This window comes from Puma concolor, chromosome C1, assembly GCF_028749965.1.
Source record: "Puma concolor isolate L17-30 chromosome C1, mPumCon1.1.hap2, whole genome shotgun sequence".
Classification (NCBI taxonomy): Eukaryota; Metazoa; Chordata; class Mammalia; order Carnivora; family Felidae; genus Puma; species Puma concolor.
The window spans coordinates 168,207,656-168,235,143 of record NC_141674.1 but is presented as its reverse complement, the minus strand read 5'-3'; the positions used below and the strand labels follow the sequence as shown (position 1 = coordinate 168,235,143).

General features: G+C 37.1%; 1 protein-coding gene across 9 annotated transcripts in view; it reads left to right on the top strand.

Annotated features, from left to right (window-relative positions):
- The window catches only part of SESTD1 (SEC14 and spectrin domain containing 1), a 158,384-nt gene extending 134,136 nt beyond the window's left edge, over window positions 1-24,248 (top strand). For 5 of the 9 annotated variants that reach the window (XM_086719055.1, XM_086719057.1, XM_086719056.1 and 2 more), the window contains 8 exons: window positions 1,284-1,478; window positions 2,010-2,124; window positions 3,559-3,718; window positions 7,762-7,843; window positions 8,954-9,076; window positions 9,978-10,169; window positions 14,168-14,289; window positions 16,831-24,248. In XM_086719055.1, the coding sequence (XP_086575181.1) occupies window positions 1,284-1,478; window positions 2,010-2,124; window positions 3,559-3,718; window positions 7,762-7,843; window positions 8,954-9,076; window positions 9,978-10,169; window positions 14,168-14,289; window positions 16,831-16,960 (1,119 nt within the window). In that variant the 3' untranslated portion in view covers window positions 16,961-24,248. Of the gene's footprint in view, window positions 1-1,283; window positions 1,479-2,009; window positions 2,125-3,558; window positions 3,719-7,761; window positions 7,844-8,953; window positions 9,171-9,977; window positions 10,170-14,167; window positions 14,290-16,830 lie in introns of those variants that run through there. The other 4 variants (XR_015255363.1, XR_015255362.1, XR_015255360.1 and 1 more) reach the window with 4 other exon arrangements.
- Window positions 24,249-27,488: the final 3,240 nt, after the last annotated feature.

Sequence of the window (27,488 nt, the reverse complement as noted above, 5' to 3'; positions counted from 1 at the left end):
GAGGACAGAGGTAGCACGAGTGAAGGGGTTGGCTTAGATGCAGGGACTGTTTGTGTGCTATTTTAGTAGGGAGGGCAAAGCATAGGGCTGCAGAAGGAGGGAGGGTCATAGATTTGTTGGTAAGAAGATGGGAGAGTTCTCTAATTGCTTCCTAGTGAAATGAGGCTAGATTTTTAGAGTGAAGAGAGGGAAAGGGAGTGGGAATTGGAGTAAAGAAAACAAATAATTGGGAGAATGATAAAATGAATTGACTAGAGAAATGTAATAGGATTGCTGAAATTCTATTTGAGGTTATATATATTTGTATATTTTCATATAGAGAATGTGTATGTGTGTGTATTTTTTTTTTTAATTTATCTTTATTTAAAAAGCAGCTGTCACATAGTTGTTATCCAGCTATGTTGCTACTCTGGTATAGGTACACAGTAGGCACAGAAACCCAGGTCTGAGGATTCTGCAGGGGAATCTGATGAAAGGAAGAGAGCAGGGCATGAGCATGGGTCTTGCCTTGGGAGATGGTTATATAGTCTCTGACCAAAGATAGACATGAGGACATGAGGCTCTTGAGTGCTGGAAAGTAAAACAAGCAGGCCACTGAATTGCCCAATCTCATGGGGTTGTAGGAATGAGCATCCTAAAGGATGTTAATTGGAGAGTCAGGAGCTGGTGGTCAGAGAATGAGATTATTAAAGTTAAGATTTGGGGGCTGGATAGTAGTGTATGAAAATGATAAGAGTTTGCATCTGTTGGGGTAGGTGGCCAAAGTGGGGTGAGGATAGGATGGTTGGAAGTGAGGGAGAGAATCAGGGAAAGAGTTAAGAGTGCTGGGTGAATGTCTACGTGGTGGGAGCCCGTGGGAAGGCTGGCCCAGAGAGGGGCAGTGACCTTTGCCATGCTCCCTGGGTAATGGGAAGCATTGGAAGGATGTTGTCCGATAGCATGCATTGTAAAGGAGAAGTGGGTTTTGAGGGAAAGGGAGAAAAAGTCGTCGGGTAATACTTTTCTCTGAGGGTGGACAGGTTTTAGGTAGAACAAGAAAGGAAATGGAACATTCAGAGACCAGGATAAGGATATAGGATAGATACTGCTGTTGGCAGGAGTGAGCTCCAGGTTGGAATGGAAGGATTTGGGGGTTGGGGACTTCTCATCTTCACTTGAAGAAATTTTGCCTTCGAAAATTGTTGTATATGTTACTTAGTTTATCTAAAGGAATTATAAAATGTAATGTAGTTTTTCAGGAACCAATTTGATCCTTAATTTACTTTACAACATGTGTGTTACAGGAATGGTTTGCAGTGTATGTGGAACTTAATCAACAAATTGCAGCACTCTTAAATGCTGGGGATGAGGAAGATCTTGTGGAACTGAAGTCACTGCAGCAACAACTTAGTGATGTTTGCTACCGACAGGCCAGTCAGCTGGAATTTAGGCAGAATCTCTTACAAGCAGCTCTTGAATTTCATGGTGTTGCCCAAGATGTAAGTGTCTACTCTGATTGCTTTTCTTTTCTTCAAATGATCTGAACACTTATACTTATCTGCACATAATTTTTACAGGTTTGCATGTCTCCTAATTATTTTTCTGGAACAATAGAATAATTTGCTTGTGGAGAGATGATAAAAGTCTTTTTTTTTTTTTTTTTAATTTTCATTTTTAAGTCATTTTGCATGCATATAAACCTGTTTTGTCTAGTCTTCCAACCTAGTTGATATATTTATTTTGATTGTTTCTCTGTTTATGCTTTATAACTTAGATTGAAATGGAAGTTGCAGTACTTTTTTTTACATTCTGCTGACCTGGATATAAATCTTTGTCTTCTTGGTGCATGCATCTATGTGTTCTGTCTTTCAGATAACATGTATTCTAATTATTCGTCCTTGTCTTTTAACAGCATAGTCTATTTTCAAGTGTAATTGTGATAACCTCATTAGACATAAACCTCATTAATCATTAAACACTTTAGATGCTGATTACATCAGGGTTATCTCTTTGGTGTCCCTCTGCTTTAGTTGTCTCAGCAGTTGGATGGCTTATTAGGGATGTTGTGCGTAGATGTAGCACCAGCTGATGGAGCATCGATTCAGCAGACTTTAAAACTGCTTGAAGAGAAGCTGAAAAGTGTTGGTAAGCAGATTTTAAAAATGCTGAAACATAAGGGTTCTTTTTTTAGAAATATCATTACTATCGTTAGACAAGTCAACTTATACTGAACTAATTAGAATTATTTATAGGGAACATAGGAAAAATTAGTATAAAATAGGTTTTATTCCCTTGAAGGGTGTAATACATGGTAAAATTTTTATTTTTCATTGATGGCCAATCACCCTTCCTTCATTGGGCCTTTAGCTAAACTTTCTTCTTTACCCAGCTATATCTACAGGTGCTATGTCTTGCATATCCTATGAACAGTTATTTGTAGTGCATGCATAAACTGTAATTAGCTGTGAGTGTTCTGTGGTAAACCTTGTATGCCCCAAACTGTGTTTTATGCAATGATTTTTGTTGTTGCTATATCCTAACCTTGTGAATACATAGTCGGTTTGGTTCTGTGCATTTGTTTCTCCAAACTGGGAATATTGCCAAGGTTACCTACTCTCCCAAGGGGAGGATGGTCCTGTTTCACTTGACACCAAGGCCTTTTAACATTTTACTACAGTAGGAAGGAAATACAGTGAATTTCCCTAGGTTATGATGGAGAGAAGATAGTAGATGTGCGAATGGGAAGGGAGGGTTATATTGAGGGGGATAGGATGGCAAAGGGGAATGGAGGCAAGGAAGCAGAAACCTGAGACAGAGATTTAGTTGAAAATGATGACATACCATTGAACCAGATTAATTAGTGAAAAGGATTTGAGGGAATGGGTTTGAAAAATCATGTTTGTATGGGCATTTTACTTGTTTGCAGTCTTTGTTATTTTAACACATGATAGGCATAATGCATATTTTGTATCTAATATGCCCAATGCACTTCATTTCAAAGTGTCAGAAGCTTTCTGGAATCATATTTTTCCTTTAAAAAAGAAAAAAAAAAGAATTCCTCTATGCTTGTCTAGTTTGGAGTACTGTAAATCTACCCTAAATGTTGCTTCTTGTTTGGTATAAGCTGGACGATGCCTGTACTCAAAACATTCAGCATCCTTTTTTCACAGTGATCATACATTGCTTGAATGCTTTGAAGTCTTGTAACTCTTCTACATTTTTTTGAACAAAATGTTTTCTGTTCTCTCCTAAAAATTGGACTACGTAAAAGCAAAAAGGAAACAAATTGAAAAATCTTACTATAACCAAGATAGAAATTCTCACACTTACTTCCTGCTTTCAATTTTGAGAAATAATTGGAAATTCTCTTTATGGAGAATTTGGCATGAGAAGGAGCTCCAATTTGAACCACTATTAAAAGGGGTTTATTGCTTGAAGTGTTCAGAGACCTCCACCCCAAGGTAGTTTAATGCACAAAGCTGTTCCACTTGGAATCCAAGTACAATTGAGAGGATTTACTTGAGGGAGGGAAAGTGCCTCTTTTGTTTAAGAGATTAAATCTAGGAACTTTTTTTTTAGATGTAGGATTACAAGGTTTGCGTGAAAAAGGTCAAGGACTTCTGGATCAGATCTCCAATCAGGCATCCTGGGCCTATGGAAAGGATGTCACCATTGAAAATAAAGAAAATGTGGACCACATACAAGGAGTGATGGAAGATATGCAGCTTAGGAAACAAAGGCAAAGTTTGACTATTAATGTTAATTTTTGCTAAAATAACATAATATTTAAATAACTGATATAATTTATATTTTCCATACAGAGTATAGGGTCTCACCTGTGATATAGTAGGCATGTGTTAGGTTTTGGTGAATGGAATTATTCTGTGTAATTGTACTAACAACAACAGTTTGTTCAGTTAATGCTACCTTTTCCCTTTTTACCCACTGGTGAAATTTCACTTACACCCAAGTACTTCACATTCCATATCTTCACGGTAGCCTCTGACTCTTCTGTCCTTTAACAAAACCCTTTTTGGAGGGGTGCCTGGGTGATGCAGTCGGTTAAGCATCTGACTTCGGCTCAGGTAATGATCTCAGGGCTCGTGAGTTCAAGCCCCACGTTGGGCTCTGTGCTGACAGCTCGGAGCCTGGAGCCTGCTTTGGATTCTGTGTCTGCCTCTCTCTGCCCCTTTCCTGCTTGTGCTCTGTCTCTGAAAAATGGATAAATGTTAACAATATTAAAAAAGAAAAGAAAACCCTTTTTGGAGAACTTGGCTCTTTTCCATTTTCATTTAGTTTAGAGATGCTCTTAAGTGTGTCATCTGCATTGATCAACTTCGTCGTTTGAACTGAGTCACAAATTGTCACACATCCATTGTACTCATTTGCTGTGAAAGAATAGACAGTAGTTTCTGGGTAAGAGGCTATTTAGTTTTCTTTGATATACAGCGAGGAATTTTTTTTAATTAATTAATTTATTTTATTTTATTTTATTTTATTTTTTAATATATGAAGTTTATTGTCAAATTGGTTTCCATACAACACCCAGTGCTCATCCCAAAAGGTGCCCTCCTCAATACCCATCACCCACCCTCCCCTCCCTCCCACCCCCCATCAACCCTCAGTTTGTTCTCAGTTATACAGCAAGGAATTTAAAGGATTCTTTGAAAATTCAATTTGCAGTAGTAACTGGAGAGCATTACAAAGTAGAAGGTTAAATTAATATATGAAAGTATATGTTGTATGAAATGTTGGCACACTTAGAAATTTTAACATCATCAGTAAAACCTCACAGAACACATCACTACATCACGCAGAAAATATGCATTAGGCAGAAATTCCTTCTAGCCTAGTATCTGCAAACTTACCATTTCATTATTTATTCTAATCACAAAGTAACTCTGTTCTTACTAAAGCCAACTACCTCATGTTTTGCCCTTCCACTCTCATTCTCTACTCTGATCTCTGCCTCTCATTTAAATCCTTAAATCTCTCCTATTAAGAAAAAAATTATACACATGCATATACTGTCCTCTTCAACCGCTTCATTGTCATCTAGCCCTAGAGTTCTCCTTGTTGAAAGCTTAGTCATTTGAAGGTCTAATCTGCACTCATGCTACTTTCTCACTGACTGTCATTTACGTTTTAGCCCTCCCCAGTCTGACTGCTACCCTCACCATTTCACTGAACTTCTCATTGATGTCACCAGTGACTTTGTAATTGCCGTATTGAATAAATGCCTGATCTGGCTCAAAATCCAGGGAATATTTTTGGTCTTAATGTAGCTTGATCACACTGAATAGCATTGGACACCACTGACTTACTTTCTTCTTGAAACACTCTGACAACTTTGTCTTCTTTTGAAAACACCCTCATCCTGGCACTCTGTCTTCTCAGTTTTCTTCGCTGATTTCTTGTTCTGTCACTAATTTCACTGCTTTCAGGGTTTGAGGCCAAATCCTCTTCTCATTCTGTGTGTTCTCCCTGGACAGTCTTACTGCTTTAATGACTTTATGTGATTGTAACTAAGTATTTATGGTTCTGACCCCACCCCTGCCCTTGCTTTAGACCTGTAATCCCACTTGCCTACTTAGTATCTCCAGGTATTTTCCCCCGTACATTCCTCAGACCTAGTATGTTCAGATAATGTACTCTTCTCTTTTAATTTTCCAGGTAAAGTTACCATCAGCTACCAAATTTAGGATTTATCCTAAAATCCATACTCTTCCTCATCTCTTATAGCCTAGTTAAATGTCTTAAGTTCTACTTTCTCTGAATCCTGAATGTTTTCTACTTAAGATCTTCTCTCTTATCTGCCTCTGGCCTTGTTCTTCTCTAGTCTGTTGTACATGACAGTAAATCTTTGTAAAGTGCATATCTAATCATAAAACCCCACTCAGTGACTTCCTTTTTTCTCACATGAAGTTCTGTCTCCTTGAAATAGTGTGGGAGACCCTTCATAATTAAATCCTGCATAATCTTATTTCCTGCAATTTTCTCATATAAACACAGTTGTTTTTACTTTCCTGAATGCACTGTGCTGTTTCATGAATCTGTGACTTAGAATACTTCTTTCTTCATTTTCTGGCTGATGGACTCCTGCTTATTCTTCATGACTCAGGGATACTTATTTTTGGAAGGCTTTTTTTTTAGATTTCTAAGGCATGTTTGGTCACTTGTTCCTTCCTCTCCCATAGAACTCTTTACATAGCTCCACAGTAGCACTTACCATATTGTTTCTTTAGAAGTCCACCTCCCCAAATGCGACCAACTTAATAGTTTAGACCATGTCTTACATTTTCCAGGCACATTATCCAAGACCCGAAAGCGTGTATTAAGTATATCTGTGATAGCGTTTTCATCATTACAGTGCCTTACATTGTCGTTTAGCTTCAGATTTTAAACAATTCTTACCATAATCACTTCCTTTTAGTCCCTTGTAGAGTTTCCTTTAACTAAGGTCATTTTAGTAATATGGGCTTTCATAAAGGAGGTCCTTATAAAAAGTAGCCTTGTGACCATGGTTTCTGTATTGTTACTCAGCTTGCTGGAGAACATTGACTGTAGCAGAGCCCAGTGCCTCCTGAGTAACTGGTTATTGGTGTTTGGCATTGTAGTGAATTTGAATTCTCCCTTCTGTCTAAATTAACATAGAATTGCATGGGTATGAAGGGAATGGATCAGAGCTGAGTTAGGTCAAGTCACCTTGAAAGCTTAATCTGTATATTAGATAGGGCAAACCACACTAAAATTTAAAAATACTTAGGGCACCTTGGGTGGCTCAGTCCGTTAAGCATCTGACTTCGGCTCAGATAATGATCTTGCGGTTTGTGAGTTTGAGCCCCACATCGGGCCCTGTGCTGAGAGCTCAGAGCCTGGAGCCTGCTTCAGATTTGTACATTTCCCTCTCTCTCTCTGCCCCTCCACCATGCAAGCTCTCTCTTTCTCTCAAAAATAAATATTAAAATAAATAAGTAAATAAAATGTAAAAATACTCTGAATTGTATTTCTCTACACCCAGAGATCAATAGAGCTTTATTTCTTCTTTGGAAAACAGATGGGAGTGTTTTTTGTTTTGTTTTGTTTTTTTATTTAGAATTAGATAGTGCTTTGGGTAATATAATGAAAAATGTTAACATTTTTGTCTTATTTCATTGGAGCATCATCTTCAAAATTAGTATTTGAGAAGGTTTACACTTTTTTGAAGTTTTTAAATTTATTTTGTGGGAGGTGGGGGAGAGAGAGAGAGAGAGATCATGAGTCAGGGAGGGTCAGAGAGAGAGGGAGAGAGAGCATCCCAAGCAGGTTCTACGCTGTCAGTGCAGAGTCCGATGTAGGGCTCAAACTCACAAACCATGAGACCATGTATGACCTGAGCAGAAATCAAGAATCAGACCCTCAACCGACTGAGCCACCCAGGCACCCTGACAAACTTTAAATCTTATCTTTGAGGCTTGTTTAATGCTAACTGGCAGTGGAGATTTCTTTGGATTTTAGTATACCACTATGTTTGTGCTTTGCTTCAGTATTTTGCAGAATCCATTCTATCCTCGAGAGTGTGTGATTAGGTATCGTTCAGGTGTCTTGAGGGTTTTGAAGTATTTTGATGTAACATAGATATCCTTAAAATTCTTACAAGTCAGTACAGAATAGTTGAAGTCTCCATGGTGTGGAAGATTAAGTATTTTAATATACTATAAAATATGTGTGCCAGATGGTGATGTTATAATAGTTATTAACGAAACTGAAATGATGTCTTAAATTTATGTTTGGGTTCATTAGATGTGAAGACATGGTAGATGTGCGAAGGTTAAAGATGCTTCAGATGGTGCAGTTGTTTAAATGTGAAGAAGATGCTGCTCAGGTAAAGATCAATCAGGCACATGATGTAGTTGTCTTCTCTTAAAATATTGATTTCACCTATTAAAAAAGTGTATTTTTCATGGTCCAAGAAAGTAAATGCATTAAGTCAAGTTCTAGCTTATCTTGTTAAAATAATAAAGTGTTTTTTTTTTTTTTTTCTTTTCAGTTACCGTACTGGTCTTATTTGGCTTATCTTCTCAATGAAATTCTCCATTTAGCTAGAAATTGGGATTATTTATTATTATTACTGTTGACTTTCTTGTGAGTTATTACATGCCAGGATTAAGGCTGGTGTAGCACGTTGCTTTTTAACCTGCAAGAGGGTTTTTTTCAACTAGATAAACAATGTTATCTCTATGTAGATAGCATCACAGAACATGTAAGATCTATATTACATAAACTCATGATCTTCTAATAATACAAATCATAGGATATTGATTTTATTTTTTATTTTTTAAATGTTTGTTTATTTATTTATCTATTTATTTATTTATTTTTGAGAAAGAGAGCAAGAGGGAGAGAGAGAATCCCAAGCAGGCTCTGTGTTGTCAGACGCAAAACCTGACGTGGGACTTGATCTTATGACCTCTGAGATCATGATCTGAGCCGAAATCAAAAGCTGGATACTTAATTTACTGAGCCACCTAGGCACCCCCACATGATACTAAAAGAATGCTTCTCTTGGGGCACCTGGTTGGCTCATTTGGTTGAGCATCCAACTTCAGTTCAGGTCATGATCTCATGGTTCATGACTTCAAGCCCTACAGTTGGGCTCACTGATGTCAACACAGAGCCCACTTTGGATCTTCTGTCCCCCTCTTTCCGCCCCCCCCTCCCCGTGCCCCCTCTTGTGCTTTCTCAAAAATAAACACTTTTTTAAAAAATAAAAGAGTGCTTCTTTTTAATACATCTTGTTAGATTTTACAGATTTTGACGGGGAGGAGAGGTCATTAATTCATGTAGCTTGGCATTGAATGAAATGAGCTATTAAGAAGTTAGGTTATAACTAGTGGGTTAATTAATCACATGGTAGTAATTTTTCTTTTTATAAATATGTTTTGATATAATAAGAGTTATGAATCGAGCTTCACTGTTCTTTATTTTTATTTAGGCAGTAGAATGGCTAAGTGAACTTCTGGATGCCCTGCTTAAGACCCACATCAGATTGGGTGATGATGCTCAGGAAACAAAAGTTTTACTGGAAAAGCATAGAAAATTTGTTGATGTTGCACAGGTGCAGAACTGGTTATCTTCCTTTTCTACAAGCTCAGTGTTTGAATAGCTTTCTGCATGATTATAATGTAACTTAACCCTCCAAGTCCAAGAAGGTTAGTCATGTTATTTCAGAAATATCACAGAACTAAGAAAAGTGTCAGCTGGTACATCAAAACTAGCCTGCATAAACTTGAGAGGGTTTATGTTCTCCTGAATACAGGTTCTGTATATGCTCCCTCTGATTTATGTGTTATATGAATGCTGTTATATACTATGTCATTATATATACTGTGTTATATACTATGCCATTTTTAGGCAATCCAACTGCTCACTCACTAAAGTTAATAAGAAATATGTGTTAATATCAGTAAAGTAGAAGTCCCAGTTTTTCGTCTCCTCAGTATAACAACACAAACTCTGTGTGTGTGTGTGTGTGTGTGTGTGTGTGTGTGTGTGTGTGTGTGTGTGTGTGAGAGAGAGAGAGAGAGAGAGAGAGAGAGAGAGAGAGAGAGAGAAGTATCTTAATTTATTTTCCCTAATAATTGAACTCTCAGTGAACAGTTGTGGTTTCCTGTGTGGGATATAAAGTGCCCTATAAAGCGTCCATTTTCACCCACTTGTTGGTTAGTGAATGAGCAGACATTCTTTTTGGCCAGTGGAATCAAGTAGACTGAGATGGGGAAAACAGAGTAAGAGAATAAAACCTAACAAGGAAGAAACTTACTAAAAAGTATTGCTTTCCTATCTTTTATTATGCATGCAGTTAATTTATAGTATTAAGTGCCAGTGGAGTCATTCCGCATTGATTTCTGGTAGTGTTACTCATTTGCAACCACAGTCCTCCTGTACACTTTTCCATCTCTCTTTTCAGAATTCTTTTATTGTAATTTCATGTATACTTTTTTTTTGTTTGTTTTTAGAGCACTTACGACTATGGAAGACAGTTGCTACAGGCTACAGTTGTGTTGTGCCAATCTCTGCGCTGCACGTCTCGATCATCTGGGGACACGCTTCCTCGACTGAACAGAGTATGGAAACAGTTTACGATAGCGTCTGAAGAGAGAGTTCATAGGCTGGAGATGGCTATTGCCTTTCACTCAAATGCCGAAAAGGTTTGCTTTTTTAAAAAATGTAGTCTCAGTAGTATTTATTGCCTGTCTTTAAATATATTACTTTTAATGTTATAATTATGTAGTTAGCTTGGTTTTTTTTCTTATTGCAACTCCTATTAATCCTGTGTTTAAAGTTTGTTTAGATGTAATGTATTCTTAGAGAGTTCAGATGAAATCCTCTTAGTAATCCATACTAGTGCTGGCATACTGTGCTTGGAGAAATCCAAAACCATCCAGGAGTCCTCTCTCAACAGTGCTTCTCTTCTCTCCAGACCTGGCGCCCAGAATGTGCTCTCTATATTTAGGGTGGCACGACTCCCATCTCTTTCGTTACGCAACGAAAGGAAACTTTGCCTCTGCGTCTACTACTAATTGTCATAACATTTTTAAAAGAGCACTTAGTAATTTTATAATGTTTACACTAGAGACTACCCAACTCAAAGAGAGTAAGGATAAAAATAAAACTTTTTTTCATGTGTTATAATTAAAGATTCATTCTGGAATTTATTATTTAATGAATTCATTAGTCCCAGAAACCAAAAATGAAATGTGTAGTGTTATTTGGGCAGATTTTCAGCAGAGCCCTTTTCGGAACTCTGCACAGAGAAAATTTATAGCACCCAACCAACCCTTACATTTCTCCTCTGAGGAGGAGCTTCGTTATGTAGTTAACTTTGTTGTGATCTCGCACATTGAAAGTTTATGTGTGGGGGATGTTCAATATAATGAAATATGAGAAACCTAAATGTAAGTGTGATAGCCTAGTCTATAAAATAGAAGAGATATTATCAGGAATTAGATAGTTTCTGTCTTGTTATGCAGTACATCTGTTGGGAAGTGTTCATAGTTAACTCTCCCTGAGCTGGTCACTGAACTCCACAGGTCAGTATTTTGGTTTAAAATAGGCGTAATGATGATAAATGTGAAAGTATACATAAAATGGCTTAATTTGTTTATCTACTGATTGTTTTATTTTATTTATTTTTTTTTTTTTTAATTTTTTTTTTCAACGTTTATTTATTTTTGGGACAGAGAGAGACAGAGCATGAACGGGGGAGGGGCAGAGAGAGAGGGAGACACAGAATCGGAAACAGGCTCCAGGCTCTGAGCCATCAGCCCAGAGCCTGACGCGGGGCTCGAACCCACGGACCGCGAGATCGTGACCTGGCTGAAGTCGGACGCTTAACCGACTGCGCCACCCAGGCGCCCCTCTACTGATTGTTTTAATGAAAAGTTTTTATTGAAGTATATTAACATAGAAAAGTACACAGATCATAAATGTTCAGTGAATTTGTTGAATTCAGTCTGTTTGGTGAATTTTCACGAAGAGAACATGACTGTGTGATCAGCTCAGTATTCAAACAACAGAACATTACCAGTACCCCAGAAGCTCTCCCACCCTCTTTTAGTCACATTGCTCCTTCTGTCCCTCCCTCCTAAGAGGCCCAATTCCTAACACTACTGATAGCTTTTTTTAAAAATTAATTAATTAATTAATTAATTAATTGCAATTCAAGTTAGTTAACATACAGTGTAGTATTGGTTTCAGGAGTAGAACCCAGTGATTCATCTCTTACGTATAAAACCCAGTGCTTATCCCAACAAGTGACCTCCTTAATACCCATTGCCCATTTAGCCCTTCCCCCCACCCTCAATTTGGGAAAGAGGGAGTGGAGAGCAGGTAAGACAAGTCTTCCAGGCAAGGCCTCTCTGAGGAGATCACATTTAATCAGAGACCTTGATATGAAGGGGTAATTCAGGCAAAAGGAAGTTCATCAACCCTTAGTTCTGTATTTATGAGTCTTTTATGGTTTGCTTTTCTCTCTGTTTTTATCTTATTTTTCCTTCCCTTCCCCTACATTCATCTGTGTGTTTCTTAAGTTCTACATATGATACTGTTTTTAAAATGTATCTGTGAGGCCACTCTGGAATACAGTATGAAGATTCTTCAAAAAGTTAAAAAATAGAACTACCCCTATGATCCAGCAATTGTACAACTAGCTATTTACCCGGAGAATTTAAAAACACTTATCCAAAGGGATACATACACCCTGATATTTATAGCAGCGTTATCTACAATAGCCAAACTATGGAAGTAGTCCAAGCGTCCATCCATAGATGAACAGATAAAGAAGGCATGGCATATCTACACAATGGAATATTACTCAGCCATAAAAAAACGAAATCTTGCCATTTGTAACCACATGGATGGAGTTAGAGAGTTTAATGCTAAGTGAAATAAGAGAAAGACAGATACCATATGATTTCATTCATATGTGGAATTTAGGAAACAAAATAATGAGGAAAGGGGGAAAAAAAGGAGAGAGAGGCAAACCAAGAAACAGACTCTTAACTATAGAGAACAAACTGAGGGTTACTGGAAGGGAGGTAGGTAGGGGATTAAACAGGTGATGGGGATTAAGGAATGCACTTGTGATGAGCACAGGGTATTATATGGAAGGGTTGAATCACTATATTGTACACCTGAAACTAATGTTACAGTGTATGTTAACTAATTGGAATTTAAATAAACACTTTAAAAAATAAAATGTTTCTGCAAGGACATTTTAAGGTCTAGACTTCTCTTAAGAGGTCCTATAAGAATGTAAATTGTTGAGAGTTTTTTGCATAGAACATTACTGTTCTTTTCCTTCTGTTACCTGGCCTTTTTTTCTTATCATGCCTATAATAAGCTCAATTATAAGTTATTTACTGTTCAAACCTTTGTAAAGCTTTTTGTTATCAGATGGTATTTTCTTCTTGACTGTGTTTTATTTTATACCAATATGCATAAATATAACTCTAAGTAACTTACATAGTACAATGACTGAGAAGATACTTAAATTGAATCTAGAACTTCTTATAAGGTTCTTTATGAGTAATGCTGAAATGAACAGATTGGATTAAGTAAAATACAATGCAAAAAAAGTTGCAAAAATAAATACTTCTCATTTCCCCCATATTTTATGTTTATTTTTCTTATAATCTAGTGTGCATCTTAGACTTACAGCACATCTCAATTTGGACTAGCTGCTTTTCAAGTGTCACAAGACACATGTGGCTGGTTGCTACTATGTTGATCAGTGTGGGTCAGTACCTTTAGACTTAGCTATTATAAATTACAGCATTTTCTTTCTTCCTTTCTTCCTTCCTCTCCTCCCCTTTCCTCACCTTTCTAAATTTAAATGGTAATAGTTAAGGAAAAAGTAATATTTTATCAAGGACTACAGAACTTCCTATATGTGAATTATAGTTTTAACAGTTTACATCAGGTAAGTCAGCAGATCAATTTTTAAAATAACTGTAGTGTCTGTCTAGGTCATTCCATCAGTTCTGTGTTTGTATACTTGAGTATATGTGGTTTTGCATTTATATTTTGTTTCATTTTTGTAAAGTTTTTTTTTTTTTTTAAGTTTATTTATTTATTTTGAGAAGAGGGCAAGGGAGGGACAGAGAAAGGGAGAGAGAATCCCAAGCAGGCCCTGTGCTGTTAGTGCAGAGCCTGACACAGGGCTCAATATCATGAACTGTGAGATCATGACCTGAGCCAAAATTAAGAGTTGGATGCTTAACCAATTGAGCCACCCAGGCTCCCCTCTTTCATTTTTTAAGTCTGTAAGCTGTTTGAGATCAAAATCTATATCTCCGTCCCATCCCAAGCTGCTAAATAAACATTTAGTACAATAAATACTTAATGAATGAAGGAATACTTTGTAAGTGCAGTTTGAACTTACTTTCCAAATAGTAGTTTAGTATTATTTTTTTCTTGGAAATCACTGTAGACCTTTTGTATTCTCATTATATATTATTAGTAAGGATTATGTATTTCATTTTGTTAGGATTTTTTGAGCCAGTTTCACCAGTAATCAATCTTGTATAAGGGTGTGTACATGAAGATGCTAAGAACAAAACAAAAATACCTTCAATCTACTGAATTTACATGAGCTTGATTGCCTTTCTATATTTCTTGATTGATGACACCATTTTATTTGTTGCAGATTTTGCAAGACTGTCCAGAAGAGCCCGAAGCTATTAATGATGAGGAGCAGTTTGATGAAATTGAAGCGGTTGGGAAATCCCTTTTGGATAGATTAACTGTTCCTGTAGTTTATCCTGATGGGTATGGTACATGTTCTTATAATCTTGTCTTTTTATTGGTGAGGTCTTAAAGTTAAATCATCAAGAGAGGAAAATCTGTTTCTTAAAAAGCCAAGTAAATTAGCTTTGGTTCACATCTTCAGTTCCTACAATAAATTAGTTTGTAATGAAAAGAAATGCAAACTCAACTGTTAGCAAAAGTGGATTTGGTACTTGCTATCAAATGTGCTTCTTGACAGCTTGTTGTAGAAGAAAGATCACTGATGAGGTTGATACTCCTGGGTTCTAGCCTTGGCTGTGATGATAGGGAGTAGGGTGACTTTGGGCTTCATCCAGGGAAGGGAAGGGGAGTGGAGGGGTGTAATGTATAGTGAGCTTATAATTTATCAAACACTAAGTTAAGCACTTCATTTCACTATTTTTGACCAAATGGTGCTAGACCAGTGTGATTATTCCTGATTTACAGATGTAGAAACTGAAGCTCAGAAAGATTAAGTGAGGTGCTCAGGATTTCACAGCTTATAAGTGGAATTGGAATACACTGTCAGGTCTGTGTGGCTCCAAACCCATTCTCTTTCCAATATGCTGTACGGATTCGTAATTTCTTCATTTGTAAAACGATGGGGTCCTGATTCCCACATTCCTTTTACATTTCAAAAGATGATAGTAAAAGTAAGAAGTAATCTCATGCAAATAAATGGGCCAGTAAATGAATCTGAAGGAGCTTCATCCCTGAGGATCTTAGACCTTCTCAGTGAAAATAGTTTAGAAGTAATCCAGAGGATATTTAATTCAAATGACAGAGAAGCCAAGTCACTGGATACATCTATCTTACATTGTAGAATAGCATACTGGATAGCATTGTGGCCTCTGGAATCAGATTTCTTAGGTTTAAATCTCAACTCTACCACTTAGTAGCTGTAACACCTTGGGCAAGCCACTCAACCTTTCTGTGCTTCAATCCTGTCATCTAAAAAGTAGGGATATAAAATAGGGATATATTATTCATACCTCCTCAGGTTACAGGGGCAAGGGAATTATGTGAGCTGAATGTATATAAATTACTTGAATCTCATACATGGTAAGTGCCACTACTGTGTCATGAACTTCATGTGATTATTTGGAATTTATTTGGGGAAGATACGATTTTATTCCCTTGAAAGAATATAATTCATTATCTACATTTATATAATCTTTGGTCATAGCCAAACTTGAACCATCAGAAATAACCTAAATACATGTTACATATCTGCAGTGTATGAAAGAATAAAATCTGAAAGTTTGTAAATTCAGCTTATAACAATATTGAAGGGGCGCCTTCTTGTTGTTCCAGGAAAGCCCCACTCCTGTTTCCACATTTCACAGCCAGGTGTTAACAGCATCTCCTCTTCTCAGGTCAGCCTAGGAGCATCTATAACTGGCATTTTTGCTTGGGCTTCTCCTCCTTCCACAAGTAGTCATATGGCATTTCCTCATGCTTTTAAGATTGAAGAATAAGTACTGTGTGTTCAGATTTTACAACCACCTTTAATATGTGGATTTACTATTCTGTTCCATTTGTAGGATAACCTTTTGATGCTATACAAAGTTTGTTTGATAGCAAGCTTATTCAGATTTCTCTTTTGTCACATTGTCCTGGAAAAATAAATTATATGATCTCTCTGAATTCACTGCTTGAAGACTCAGGTTCAAATCCTGGTTTCCCCACTGTGTGATCCTAGTTAAGTCATTTAATTTCTAGGCCTTAGTTTTCTGATCTTAAAAAATGCAGATCGTAACCAGATACTTTGTAAGAACTCTTCTAGCTCCAAAAGATTCTAGTGGCTCCGAATACATTATCTTTTCAAGTAGGATAACATTAAATGATTTTATCTATTAAAGTCCCAAGTGATGCCTTAACATGAAACGGATATTTTATTTGCCAGCTATATTAGACAGTTGGTGTACATAACCCTTATCATTGAAGGACACATACAGGTTTTATATTTGTGTTTGCTTATGCACCTTAAGCTGAAAAGTAAATATCTCCAATGTTTGTTTCTTTTATGGTTTCATTGTTGGGTTGCATTGTTCAGTTTATTGAGATTGTATAAGTAAACATTTAGTACAATTAATCTATTTCTTTCAACATATCTTCAGATATTTTATGCCATTTATAAAAATGTTTCTCTGCAGGGTCCCTGGGTGGCTCAGTTGGTTAAGCATTCTACTCTTGATTTCGGCTCAAGTCATGATCTCATGGTTCATGAGATCGAGCCCTGCGTTGGCCTTTGCATGAAATATGAAGCCTGCTTGGGATTATCTGTCTCCCTCTCTCTCTACTCCTCCCTCACTCATGCTGTCTCTCTCTCTCTCAAAATCTTTTTTTTTTTAAAGAATAAAAAATTAAAAAAGTTTGTCCTACCGAATTACTACTCAAAGATAAACAGTATGGTTTGCAAATGAACTAATGCCTTATCACATAGATAATTTTTATGAAAATCTTTGCTTCCTTTTGAATTTGCTATGGTCAGTGGATTTATATTAACCTGATTGGGGTTTTTCTGTTTCTTTTGATTTTTAGAACTGAACAATATTTTGGGAGTCCAAGTGACATGGCCTCCACTGCAGAACACATCAGAGACAGGATGAAACTGGTTAGTCTCAAAAGGCAGCAGCTGAGACATCCTGAAATGATGACCACAGAGAGCTAATAGCTACCAGCTTCCCACAAATCTGCAGTTCATAATCCCGCATGTCGTTGGCATACTACAGCATTAGCTGCAATACATTAAGATACATTTCACAGTCAGAATAAGCCTCATTTCTCTCCATTTTACATTTCTCTCTACATGTTAACACTTTGCAACTACCAAGGCATAATTATTTAACATGCTTTGAGACCATAGACTCCAAGTATCTTAAAAGAAGGAACTGTAAACATTGCACTGAAAACTTGCTTTAAAGCTTTACCTGACCTGTCAATTTGTAGATGAACAACTGATAATAAGCTTTGAATGGTGCTAATAAGAGTTTAGGAATTCTCTCTATAAAAATGGTTGACCTTTCTCCCCAGGTGATGTAGTAAATTTAGATAATAGTTAAATTGTTACTAGTAGACAGTGGTGTACTCAAAAATTTTACTTTGTAATTCTTCAAAAGTGATTATTTTTATTGTGTCAGTATGAAGAAAATCTTCAGATCTTTGATATATCATATTCATTAAAAGACAGTTTCCTATTTGTATTGATAATGTATTAAAAGTTGTTTGTGCTTAATAAAAAGCTTCTTTTAAACATCTTATTTAATTTGGTGATTATATCCTGTTTCCAGACATGAGTGCCTTATTTAAAAGGGCATTCTTAGGATTGTGAGGCTGGCATAGTATTTGTTTTTTTCATGTTTGTTGCATGTATTTTAGCCAGGAAATTCATATGTAAGCATGTGTATATAATAAGCATGTTTAATTTTGAGAAATAATAAGTTTAGATCTTAAAGAACTTAAAAATAATGGAATACTATTTCTGATTGTTCTCTTCTTCAATTTGAAAAATGTTATCCAAATTATTACCTACCTTGAAGATACTTTATCTTTGGGGAGGAGTATGGGGAAGAAGGCATACATAATTACCTAAGTGTAATCCTTTATATCAGAGGAATCTTACTGGAGCTAAAATAGCATTTGTCAATAAAATTTAATTTCTCATACTAGAAGCAAAATTCTGAAGTAGTCTAGTAACAAAAATTGTACAACTCTTTTAGAAATAAAATTTATAAAATGTTAGTGCTTTTAAGTTTATATTAAGTTTAAATGGTAAAATACATATTTAATTTTTGTGTTAATTTTTATTTCAGAAAATGTTTTTGAAAAAGATTAAAAATACTTTTTTAGTCTGTGATCAATACAAAATTATGCAAAGAATTGTATGCTGGTTTCTTTTCATGTCTTCAGTGATGTTCATGTATCTTGCAATGCAAAAAAATCCCTCTGCACCTACCGATTTCTCCATTCTTCTTCACTGCCAGACTTCTCGGAGAAATCCATATCCATTCTCCCTGCATCCTCACCATTCACTGCTCAGCACAGCCTGGTGTAACATAGCACTTCAGTGAAACTCTTCTCAGTGTGCTCTCAGTTACTGAATTGAATAATTTTTTTGCCCTCTGTCTGCATTCCTTGTCCTCTGTCTCTGCAACATTTACACCATTTAGCAGCCTTTCCTAGACAGTGTCTCCACCCTCGAAGATGTTATCCTCTGCCATAACCGTGAGTACAGTCACACAGCTCTTAACTTAAAGTGTATCTACTCAAATGTGCTCTCAGATTCTGTCTTCAGAATGCTTCTGGAGGTATCTCATCCTTAGGGTTTCTGTTTTATCCCAGCATTCTCTGTTACGTATCTGGTCCAAAATTCTAGACCCATACTTTCAACTACCCGCTTGACATTTCCTAGATGAAGTATCATATTTTTCACCTTTCTTCTCTGTGAGCAGTTTTGGTTAAAGGTGCAGCCTTTTTTTTATAGTCAAACATGCCAGAAAATCTGGGAGAAACTTCTGCCCCCTTTTTTCTTATGCTGCCACTGCTTCTGAAAACATCCAGGAAATTCTTTCTATATTTGATAATCCTCTCAAGTCTTTTAGGACTTAACTTCTGAGTATGGACTTTTGTGATTCTTCATTTCAGTCTTCATAATGGTGCTCACCACATGCTACAATTGTTTATTGATGTCTGTGCCTGCTACATTATAATCTCTTTTGAGGGAAGGAATCTTGTGGGACTCTCCTGTTCCCAGCCTTTTCCTCATATGTAATAGTTGCTTTACTTCTTCTGTATGTGAATGGTCTGTTGTAGGCATTAGTAATAGTCCCCCTTATATGATAGTCTAAAGTGTGTTTTAAATATATTTCTTAAAGTTATGACTGACTTATGAATGAATCTACTCATAAGGAAGTGATTTGGTGTTTCAGATACTTATATATTAGGTAATTTAGATACTTAGTTACACTCAATATCTATTCTACTGAACTTCATAGTGATTAGAGTGCTTTTATTAAGACTGCCAGAAAAGAACTACACTGTAAGTAAAGGGGCTCTTAGTTTTATCATCAACTCGACTACTAATTGTCCAGTGAGTTAGTTGTTAATATGCCTTAAGCTATTTGCCTATAGCAAGAGTAAGGCAGCATCTGGAAATGTTATTTGTAACTTGACTATTTCAGATGAAATGGAATATGCTTTTGACATGATATTGTTCTTCATTTGTAAATTTGCTGCTACTTTCTATATGTATATCTGTACATACACGTACAGTTATGATTGAAAACCCAACAATGCCCTAACGTGATTTTGTTTCGTAGCATCATAGTGTACTTAGAGTACACATGAAGGAAGTGACTGCAGTCTGTTTGAAATCATGAGTTCTTTGTACATCATAAGTTGACGTTGGTCCACAACTGGAGGAAGAACCATCATTTCTACATGCCATCTATTGGTATATGCCACAACTTTCCACATCACTTTAGCTCATCTCAGGGAATTCTTGGAGTGTTCATTGGGCTAGTTTTGTTTTGTTTTTTGTTTTGGTTTGGGGGATTTTTTTTCCTCTTGCCTTCTTATTGTGTATTTGCTCCTCTCTTAGCTCAATATGTAAGTTTTGACAGCTGTTCTTCACATGTCTGACCCAGCAGATGCAAAGATGGTACCTTGATTTCAGAAAAAAATTGACTTCATTCCCAGTTCCCATTGTTGGCAACACATTGCTGATGGTGATGAGACGGCTCACCCTGCCAGCCAGGATGATGATGGCAGGTCTAGGCTTCATCACTGGGTACAGGATTGGATACTACTCTCACTTTATAGGCATTTAAATTAGCCAGGTTGCTGAGTGTTACCTAGTGTTGTGTGTTGTTTCATTACCCCATCAGTTGAAATATGGAGTGTGCTGTTTAGTTTATTATTGTTGCTGGCAGAATCTAAGGTGAACTGAACATGACAATTACTTTTCTGATAGTGCTGCACAAACCATACTCTCTGTTCTAAACCTATTGTAACCAGTGATGTGATTGTGACAGTATATGAACGTATTTCATGATATAATCCGAGGAAGAACTCAGAATCCTCTACTACATTGTACGTTCCCTGCCAGAGAGGTTGGAGATTGCTGTGTACTTTTCCCATAGTAAAACCCTGTGGTTACTAGGAACTGCACATGCTCTGGTTGCTAAGTTCTCCACATCCTAAACTATTGAAAATGATATGGGGAACTATCATCAGTAAATATCAGTGACAAGAGTTAGCGTGATTGAGATAACTTTGGTTAAATCCCCAAAAGAGAAATCCTCTAGAATTAAGAAGATGGGCTGAAACATACCTGCCGAGTTAACCTAATTAGAAAACTTTCCAAGGTTAACTCTCAGTTCTGAAAATAGAAAGCTTCAATTGAAGAAAATGGAAAATACACTCCTGGTATGGAGGGCAGCAGATAACTTGATGAGGCAAAATTAAGTACTGATTTAACATCCGATATTATGTGGCTTCATTGTGTGCTTTAGAAATGTCTGCGTTTAGCCAAGAAGCATAAATAGTGGCAAGAATAGTAAAGATCATAAAAAAGCTAAAGTAAGAGCTGTACTGAATATAATGGAAAGAGTGGAGTTTGAATATCTGATTTCAGAATCTGGCTTTGCCATTTACTGACCTTTGTAAAAATTACTCAACTTTTCTGCGTCTATAAATACAATCATACTAAAAAAATGTGTTGAAAATTATGATGTTATCCAAAGTGGAAGGAATTATTACTATAATTATATTTTCAGAATGGAAAATAGAGCATTCTTTACTCTTGCTCTTTTCTCAGATGACGAGCATGGAGTTGTGGGAGACATGGCACATTGTTTATGCTCACCTCCCTGAGCTCCATTTCCCCTACATTCAGAATTACATACTGGAAATACTAAGGGTGGAGTTGGTGAGCTCATCAGTAAATAACAGGACTCCTAAACTGACAGATTAACTCTTTTATGGCAGGATGGTAGACCAGCGAGATGGAAGACAAGTGAGGAGTATCATCTACTTTGAGGTTGACAGGACATGACAGAGTGCCATTAAAAAATAAGTAAAAGTAAGTAAAAGTCATACTCAGAGTGGATCTCAGAGAGTTAGCATCTGCCTGTGGAAACAACAAAAGCAGAAATCTGTTAAAGTATCCTAAAAAAGAGGTTAAAAGCATGACTTGAGACCACTATTCTGCTGTAGCTAGAGAAGAGCAGTCTTGATAAACTTGGGCAGTGATAATAACAAAGACTGGTCCTGTAATAGAGACTGCTAGAACTAAGGATGCTCTGTGAAAGAGCATAAATATAGAGCAGGTGTCTTAAGACTGAAAAACGTTGACAGAGATGATGCTAAATTACCCGATTGCAATATTTTAGAGCAAACTTGAAAACTTGGCAACACTAGTCCGTGTGCTTCAAGAAAAAGTAGAGCCTGTACTAGAACATGAAGTACTTAGAGATCAAAGGAAAGTCAGAACTGTGACTAAATATTTTGAAAGCAGTGAGTAAATTTTTAAAAGAATCAAGATTATTTTTGTTAACTCTTATGAGGGTGTTTGTGTGTGTGTGTGTGTGTGTGTGTGTGTGTGTGTGTGTGTGTGTGTGTGTGTCTATACAATTATATAGAAATTCTTAGCAAATAACTAAAAATAGTTACCAGCCACTAGATAATAAGTGCAGTGTTGTTACAGATTTTAAGTTAGGCATGTGGAAAACTACTTCTGACAAAAGGCTATTGGAGTCTGAGGCCAGTCTTAGTGAATCTGAAGGAGTCACCTTAGAAGTATTTACAAGTTACATGCCATCACTTTAGGGCACCCCCCCAAATAAGTCCTTCTTTGGAGAGACAGGATAATCAGATGTCCTTCCACTCAGAACATAGGGACCTGTGTGGTATGATCAAACCTCACATAGTGTTTTGGGTCAGCACATCTTTTCTGTTATAGTTTGCCCTAGTTCTTTTTTAGTTTAGAAGTCAGGTAAAAGTTTCTGTGCTTGATATTTCTCAAGAATGTTTCTTCTATCTTAGCTCTTATGTTAGTCTACATCGCCAACAAATTTGCTCAGAATATATGGTCGATAATATGTATTCTATTTTTAAAAGGTGTGAGGGGATCAAAATGTCACTGACAGTTTTGAGCCAGTGTAGATCTGAGCTGATTCCTCACCTCACACTCAGGAATATCTTTTCACAGGCTCTTAAGTTTCTAAATTGACACTGGTTGGAAGAATCTGATGCTTATCTTGCTATGAGATCAATAATGAAATTTTCAGTGGCATTGTTTGGTAAGTGTTGCACCCTCAAATTCTCCAACATTTTATAAAACTTTTCAAACATAGAAAAAAGTTAAAATTTTACAATGTATTCATCACCCACGTGATAGTTAGCATTAGCTATGCTTGTGTTATACCTATCCACCCATCAGTTCATCAATCCAAATTATTTTTTATGCATTTTAAGTTGCAGACAGATTTACATTTCCTACTAATAACTTCAGCATACATATCAACTGGAGCTCAATAATATGCTTACCACATTTTTTATGTAGAATTAGCATACAGTGAAATGCATAAATCTTAAGTGTGCATCACTGAGTTGTGGAAAATGTATACAGTGCTATCAAAATGTAAAGCGTTCTCAGAAAATTCCCATTTTGCCTTTTCCATTCAATCCTTGACCCCACACCCTCCCAAAGGCAACTACTGTTCTTTTGTCTACCACAAATCAAAATTTGTGTGTTCTAGATCTTTATGTAAATAGAGCCACACAGCATGTAATCTTTCTAGAAGCCTCTTCACTTACTATGTTTTGGAGGTTTATCCATGTTAGGTGTATTAGTAGTTCATTCCTTTTTATTGCTGAGTATTCTTCCATTGTATGACTATATTGCAGTATATCCATTTTCCTATTTAGGAATACCTGGGCTGTTTCCAGCATTAGTAACTATAAACAAAGCTGCTATGATTATTCATAGGTCTTATGTGAATGTAGGCTTTCGTTTCTCTTGGATGAATACCTAGGGTTAGAATTTCTGTGTCATAGGGTAGTTTTAAAAGAAACTGCTATACCTTTTTCAATGTGGTTATAGGGTGTCCTGGATTTTCACTCTATTTTGGATGTGTAGAAAGGTGTAAACTATTTTTATGATCCATGTTTGAAATATTAGAAGTGGGTTTGTGATAGAAACGGCATTGTTAACATGGTTGGCAGTTGGTGTTTTTTGAGAGAAGAAATACCTGTCTGCCCCAAGTAGCTCCCCAACGGGTATATATGCCTGAAATTTTAGCATTAGTTTCACTTCTTGAAAGATTCAAGCACTTCCCAAGTATGGTGATACATTAGCTAGAAGAAACAGCACTGGTTTGTTTATGTTACTAACTTTGCCACCTGTTTTCAATAAGTGAAATAAGACCGATTAAACAAAAGATTATTTCTGTTCAATTGGGGTAGAAGGGGTAGTCAAAAACATATGCTACTAGTCTGTCTTGGGTACAGCAATGTGAGACAGAACCATCTGGATGGGATAGCCCCCCCCCCCCCCAATTGGTCAAGAAACCAGAAAACAGGGTGGGAAGAATTCTACCTCACTGTTGTGATAGGGGATAGCTATGTTTTTTGCAGGACATTTTAGCCTTTACAAATCGTATTTTCTGTGTTTTTTGTTTGTTTAGCACCACCCAGCTGTAATTATTTCACACCCTAGTGACTTTGTTATTCACTGTTCTTTTACCCTTCCTCCCTGTTAAATTACATAGAGCAGTCACCTGTATAAACCTGTAAAATTATAATCATATGTATGTTTCTAATGCCTGTGTTCAAAGATATTTATGTATGGTTCATCCAATCTTTCCTACTCAATTTTTAAGGGCTGGGATATTTGGCCTCTACTGTAAACCCCTATAATGTTCCACACATTGTAAATGCAATAAAAATGTTAAAAACTATTATTAATGGCAGTATATTTTGATATGTAGTTCTTTGATACGTTATCACTTTGGACAATAAGTTTGGTTTCTGTTAATAAAGATTGTTCATAAAATCTAGGGAGAATTAAGTCCTACTGGTCTGTGTAACAATCTGATGAATTCTGCATCTTTGAATCTATTTGAATTGTATTCTGTAAATTTTTTCTAACAGTATTTTCTAAAATATTTGATTAAAACAAAATGTAACTTCTTTATTCTGAAATAATGTGGAGTCCTAGAAGACAGAGGCTAAATACCCTTTCCCTTGGCGCTTCTTATTCTCTGTCCAACAGCCCCCTATCCCGTCTTCCCATAGGTTTGGCACAGAAATTCAGGGCTTCCTTTAAATCCTACATTGTCTGAAATTGTTAGGTTCTTACCACAATAGGTAGTGGTTAAATTTCCTTTGATCTTACCAAGAAGTCCATTTTTACAATTTAAAAGGTGAATATGTATTCGAGGCTGGGGAAAGCATTTTAGAACAAAGTTAGCTATATTTAAAATAACAAAATTAATCATATTATGCTATAAATAATAGCAGCTCCAGAATGGCTACCAGGAATTTAGAATTGGCAAAATTTGGAAATAGGCAAACCTTAGACCTTGTCCATTGAAGTTAAGTACATTTGGATGACAGTTAACATATAAGCAAATATATATATATAAAAAGAATGAGCACCTGGATGGCTCAGTTGGTTGAGTGTCCAACTTCATTTTGCCTTAGGTCATGATCCTAGGGCTGTGGGATCAAGGCCCGCATCAGACTCCACATTGAGTGTGGAGCCTGCTTAAGATTCTTTCACTCCCTCTGCCCCTATCTCCTGCTCATGCTCGCTGTCTCTAAACAAAAAGAATGTATCTTTATTTTTAATATTTTCATTTTACTACAGTATTCACCACCATCTTTAGATTTCACATTAGACACTTGATGTATTCACAAACCTGATCTACCTTCTGTGTAAAATCTCCAAAATATTCGGATAATCCTAACTCTTATGTGAAAGTCAAAATGAGCACAAGAACTACCCAGTTTTTGCCAGGTCTGGAAGGAAGAGAATTACAGTGATAGAAGTCAAAGTAACAAAAAATAGATGGAAAAACTGGAAAAGTGAATAGTAAGCATAAAAGCTTATTTGTGACCATGATTAAATAAAATGTAATTATTAACAAACCATATTCCCTTTTTAAATAGCCTTGTACTATACCAGACCCTAACTTAGCTACCTTTGGAAGCTTACCTTCCAGTTTAGTTACTTTGATAATTTAATATTAAGGGTCTAGTCTTAAAAATATTTAGTTATAAGGGTTTATAAGAATAAACAATTGGGGGTGGGTGGATGCCTGGGTGTCTCAGTCAGTTAAGCATCTGACTGGTGATTTCAACTCAGGTCATGATCTCAGGATTGTGAGATTAGCCCCACGTCAGGCTCTGTGCTGACAGCATGGAACCTGCTTGGAATTCTCTCTCTCTCCCTCTCTACCCCTCCCCCTCAAAATATTTAAAAAAACAAAAAATCAAAACAACCCAAATATTTAAATAAATTTATCCCACAAGAATATTCTACCATTGAAAATGTTATGAAAGTTTACTAATTGAAATTGGTAGAAGTCTATTTGAAAGATATTCATGATACATTACTGAGTGAAAAAAGGCAGGTTCCAAAACTATGGGAATATTATCCTTTTTTAAAAATAAAAATAGATGCTTGCAGAACTTCATTAAGTTACATTTGAGATGTGGAATTAAACCATTGTAGTTTTATTTTCTAATTTTTCAAAAATGGGTGTTTTAAAAGTACTTCTGAATGTAAAATGGCTGCCAAGTATATTCTTATATCCTGAGATCTCTGTTGCAACAAGAATTCTCAAGATGAGGCTATAAAAAGTTGACCTTGCGGCACCTGGGTGGCTCAGTCAGTTGAGCCTCTGACTTCAACTCAGGTCATGATCTCATGGTTTGTGAGTTCAAGTCCCGCATCAGGCTCTGTGTACTGGCCACTCAGAGCCTGGAGCCTGCTTTGGATTCTGTGACTTCCTCTCTCCCTGCCCCTCCCATGCTCACTCTCTGTCTCTCAAAAAATAAACAAACATTAAAAAAATAATAAAACTAACATCTGCAGGAGAGGTTAAGATGGCGGAGGAGTTGAGAGACCCTAGTCTTGCCTCATCCCTTGAACACAGCTAGATAAATAAATATCAAATCACTTTGAACACCCAAGAAATCGGTTTGAGGACTGGGAGAGCAAAACTGCATGACTAGAGGCAGAAAAAACCCTCCACATCATGGAAGGTAGGGCCTGCAGAGAGTTGACTTGGGGGAGAGAAGAGCTGCAGTGCTGCAAAGAAGAGGAAGCCCTGATCATGGAGAAAGCGAGAGAGAGAGAAAGCGTACACAGGAATTGCACCAGAAAAAGTCTTCCCCAAAACCACTGACCGGGAAAGGGAGAGGGGCTGAATACTGCAAGTTTTTATAAACAGCAGAGTGCAGAGTCTGACGTTTTGGAAGTCCGTGCCATTGCTGGGATTGTGCCTGGTGGGCTTGGTGGTGCTCTGGTGGGGAAGGAGGGTGGAGACCCAGGAGCCGACAGTGTGGGCTGAGGATCTCCTGGGTTACACAGTGAGAACCAGTTCCCCTGCTTGGAGTGCTTTTGGGAGTGGCGGCACAGCCTCTGGGGACAAAGGAACCTGCAGCATGCTGCCCTGTGTCCTAGCATAGGAACAAAGACACCAGCTGAGGGCAGCAAACCTTGGTGCTGGTTTTTAGCTGCACTTCATTGTGAACTCTGAAGCACCGCACAGTCACACAACTGATTTCTGGGACAAGCCAGCACCAGCCATAGTGCAGCAAGAACCCCAGAGGATCAGCATGGTCCACACTGTGCAGACCTCTAAATTTGGAGTTTTGAAACCCAGCCACCCGCCTGAGGTAAAACACTGGAGTGCTTTGCCACCGGACAGGCAGATAGCTCAAATGCAGGCAGGGTGAAGGCAGGGATCTGGAAGAAGCTGAAGACCCAGAGAGGTGATTATTTGCTCTTCTGTGAGGACTTCCTGAAGAGTGGGGGGCACAAGATCCCCACTCCAGGGATAAGAGGTCAGAGTGATAACATTTCCCCTCCATCCATCAGCACTGACCAACTTCAGGGAGCAAAACAGTGACACCAGTGAAGGCTGGACACCTTTAACACCAAACGCCGCCCCCCTGTACCCTGCAGGTGC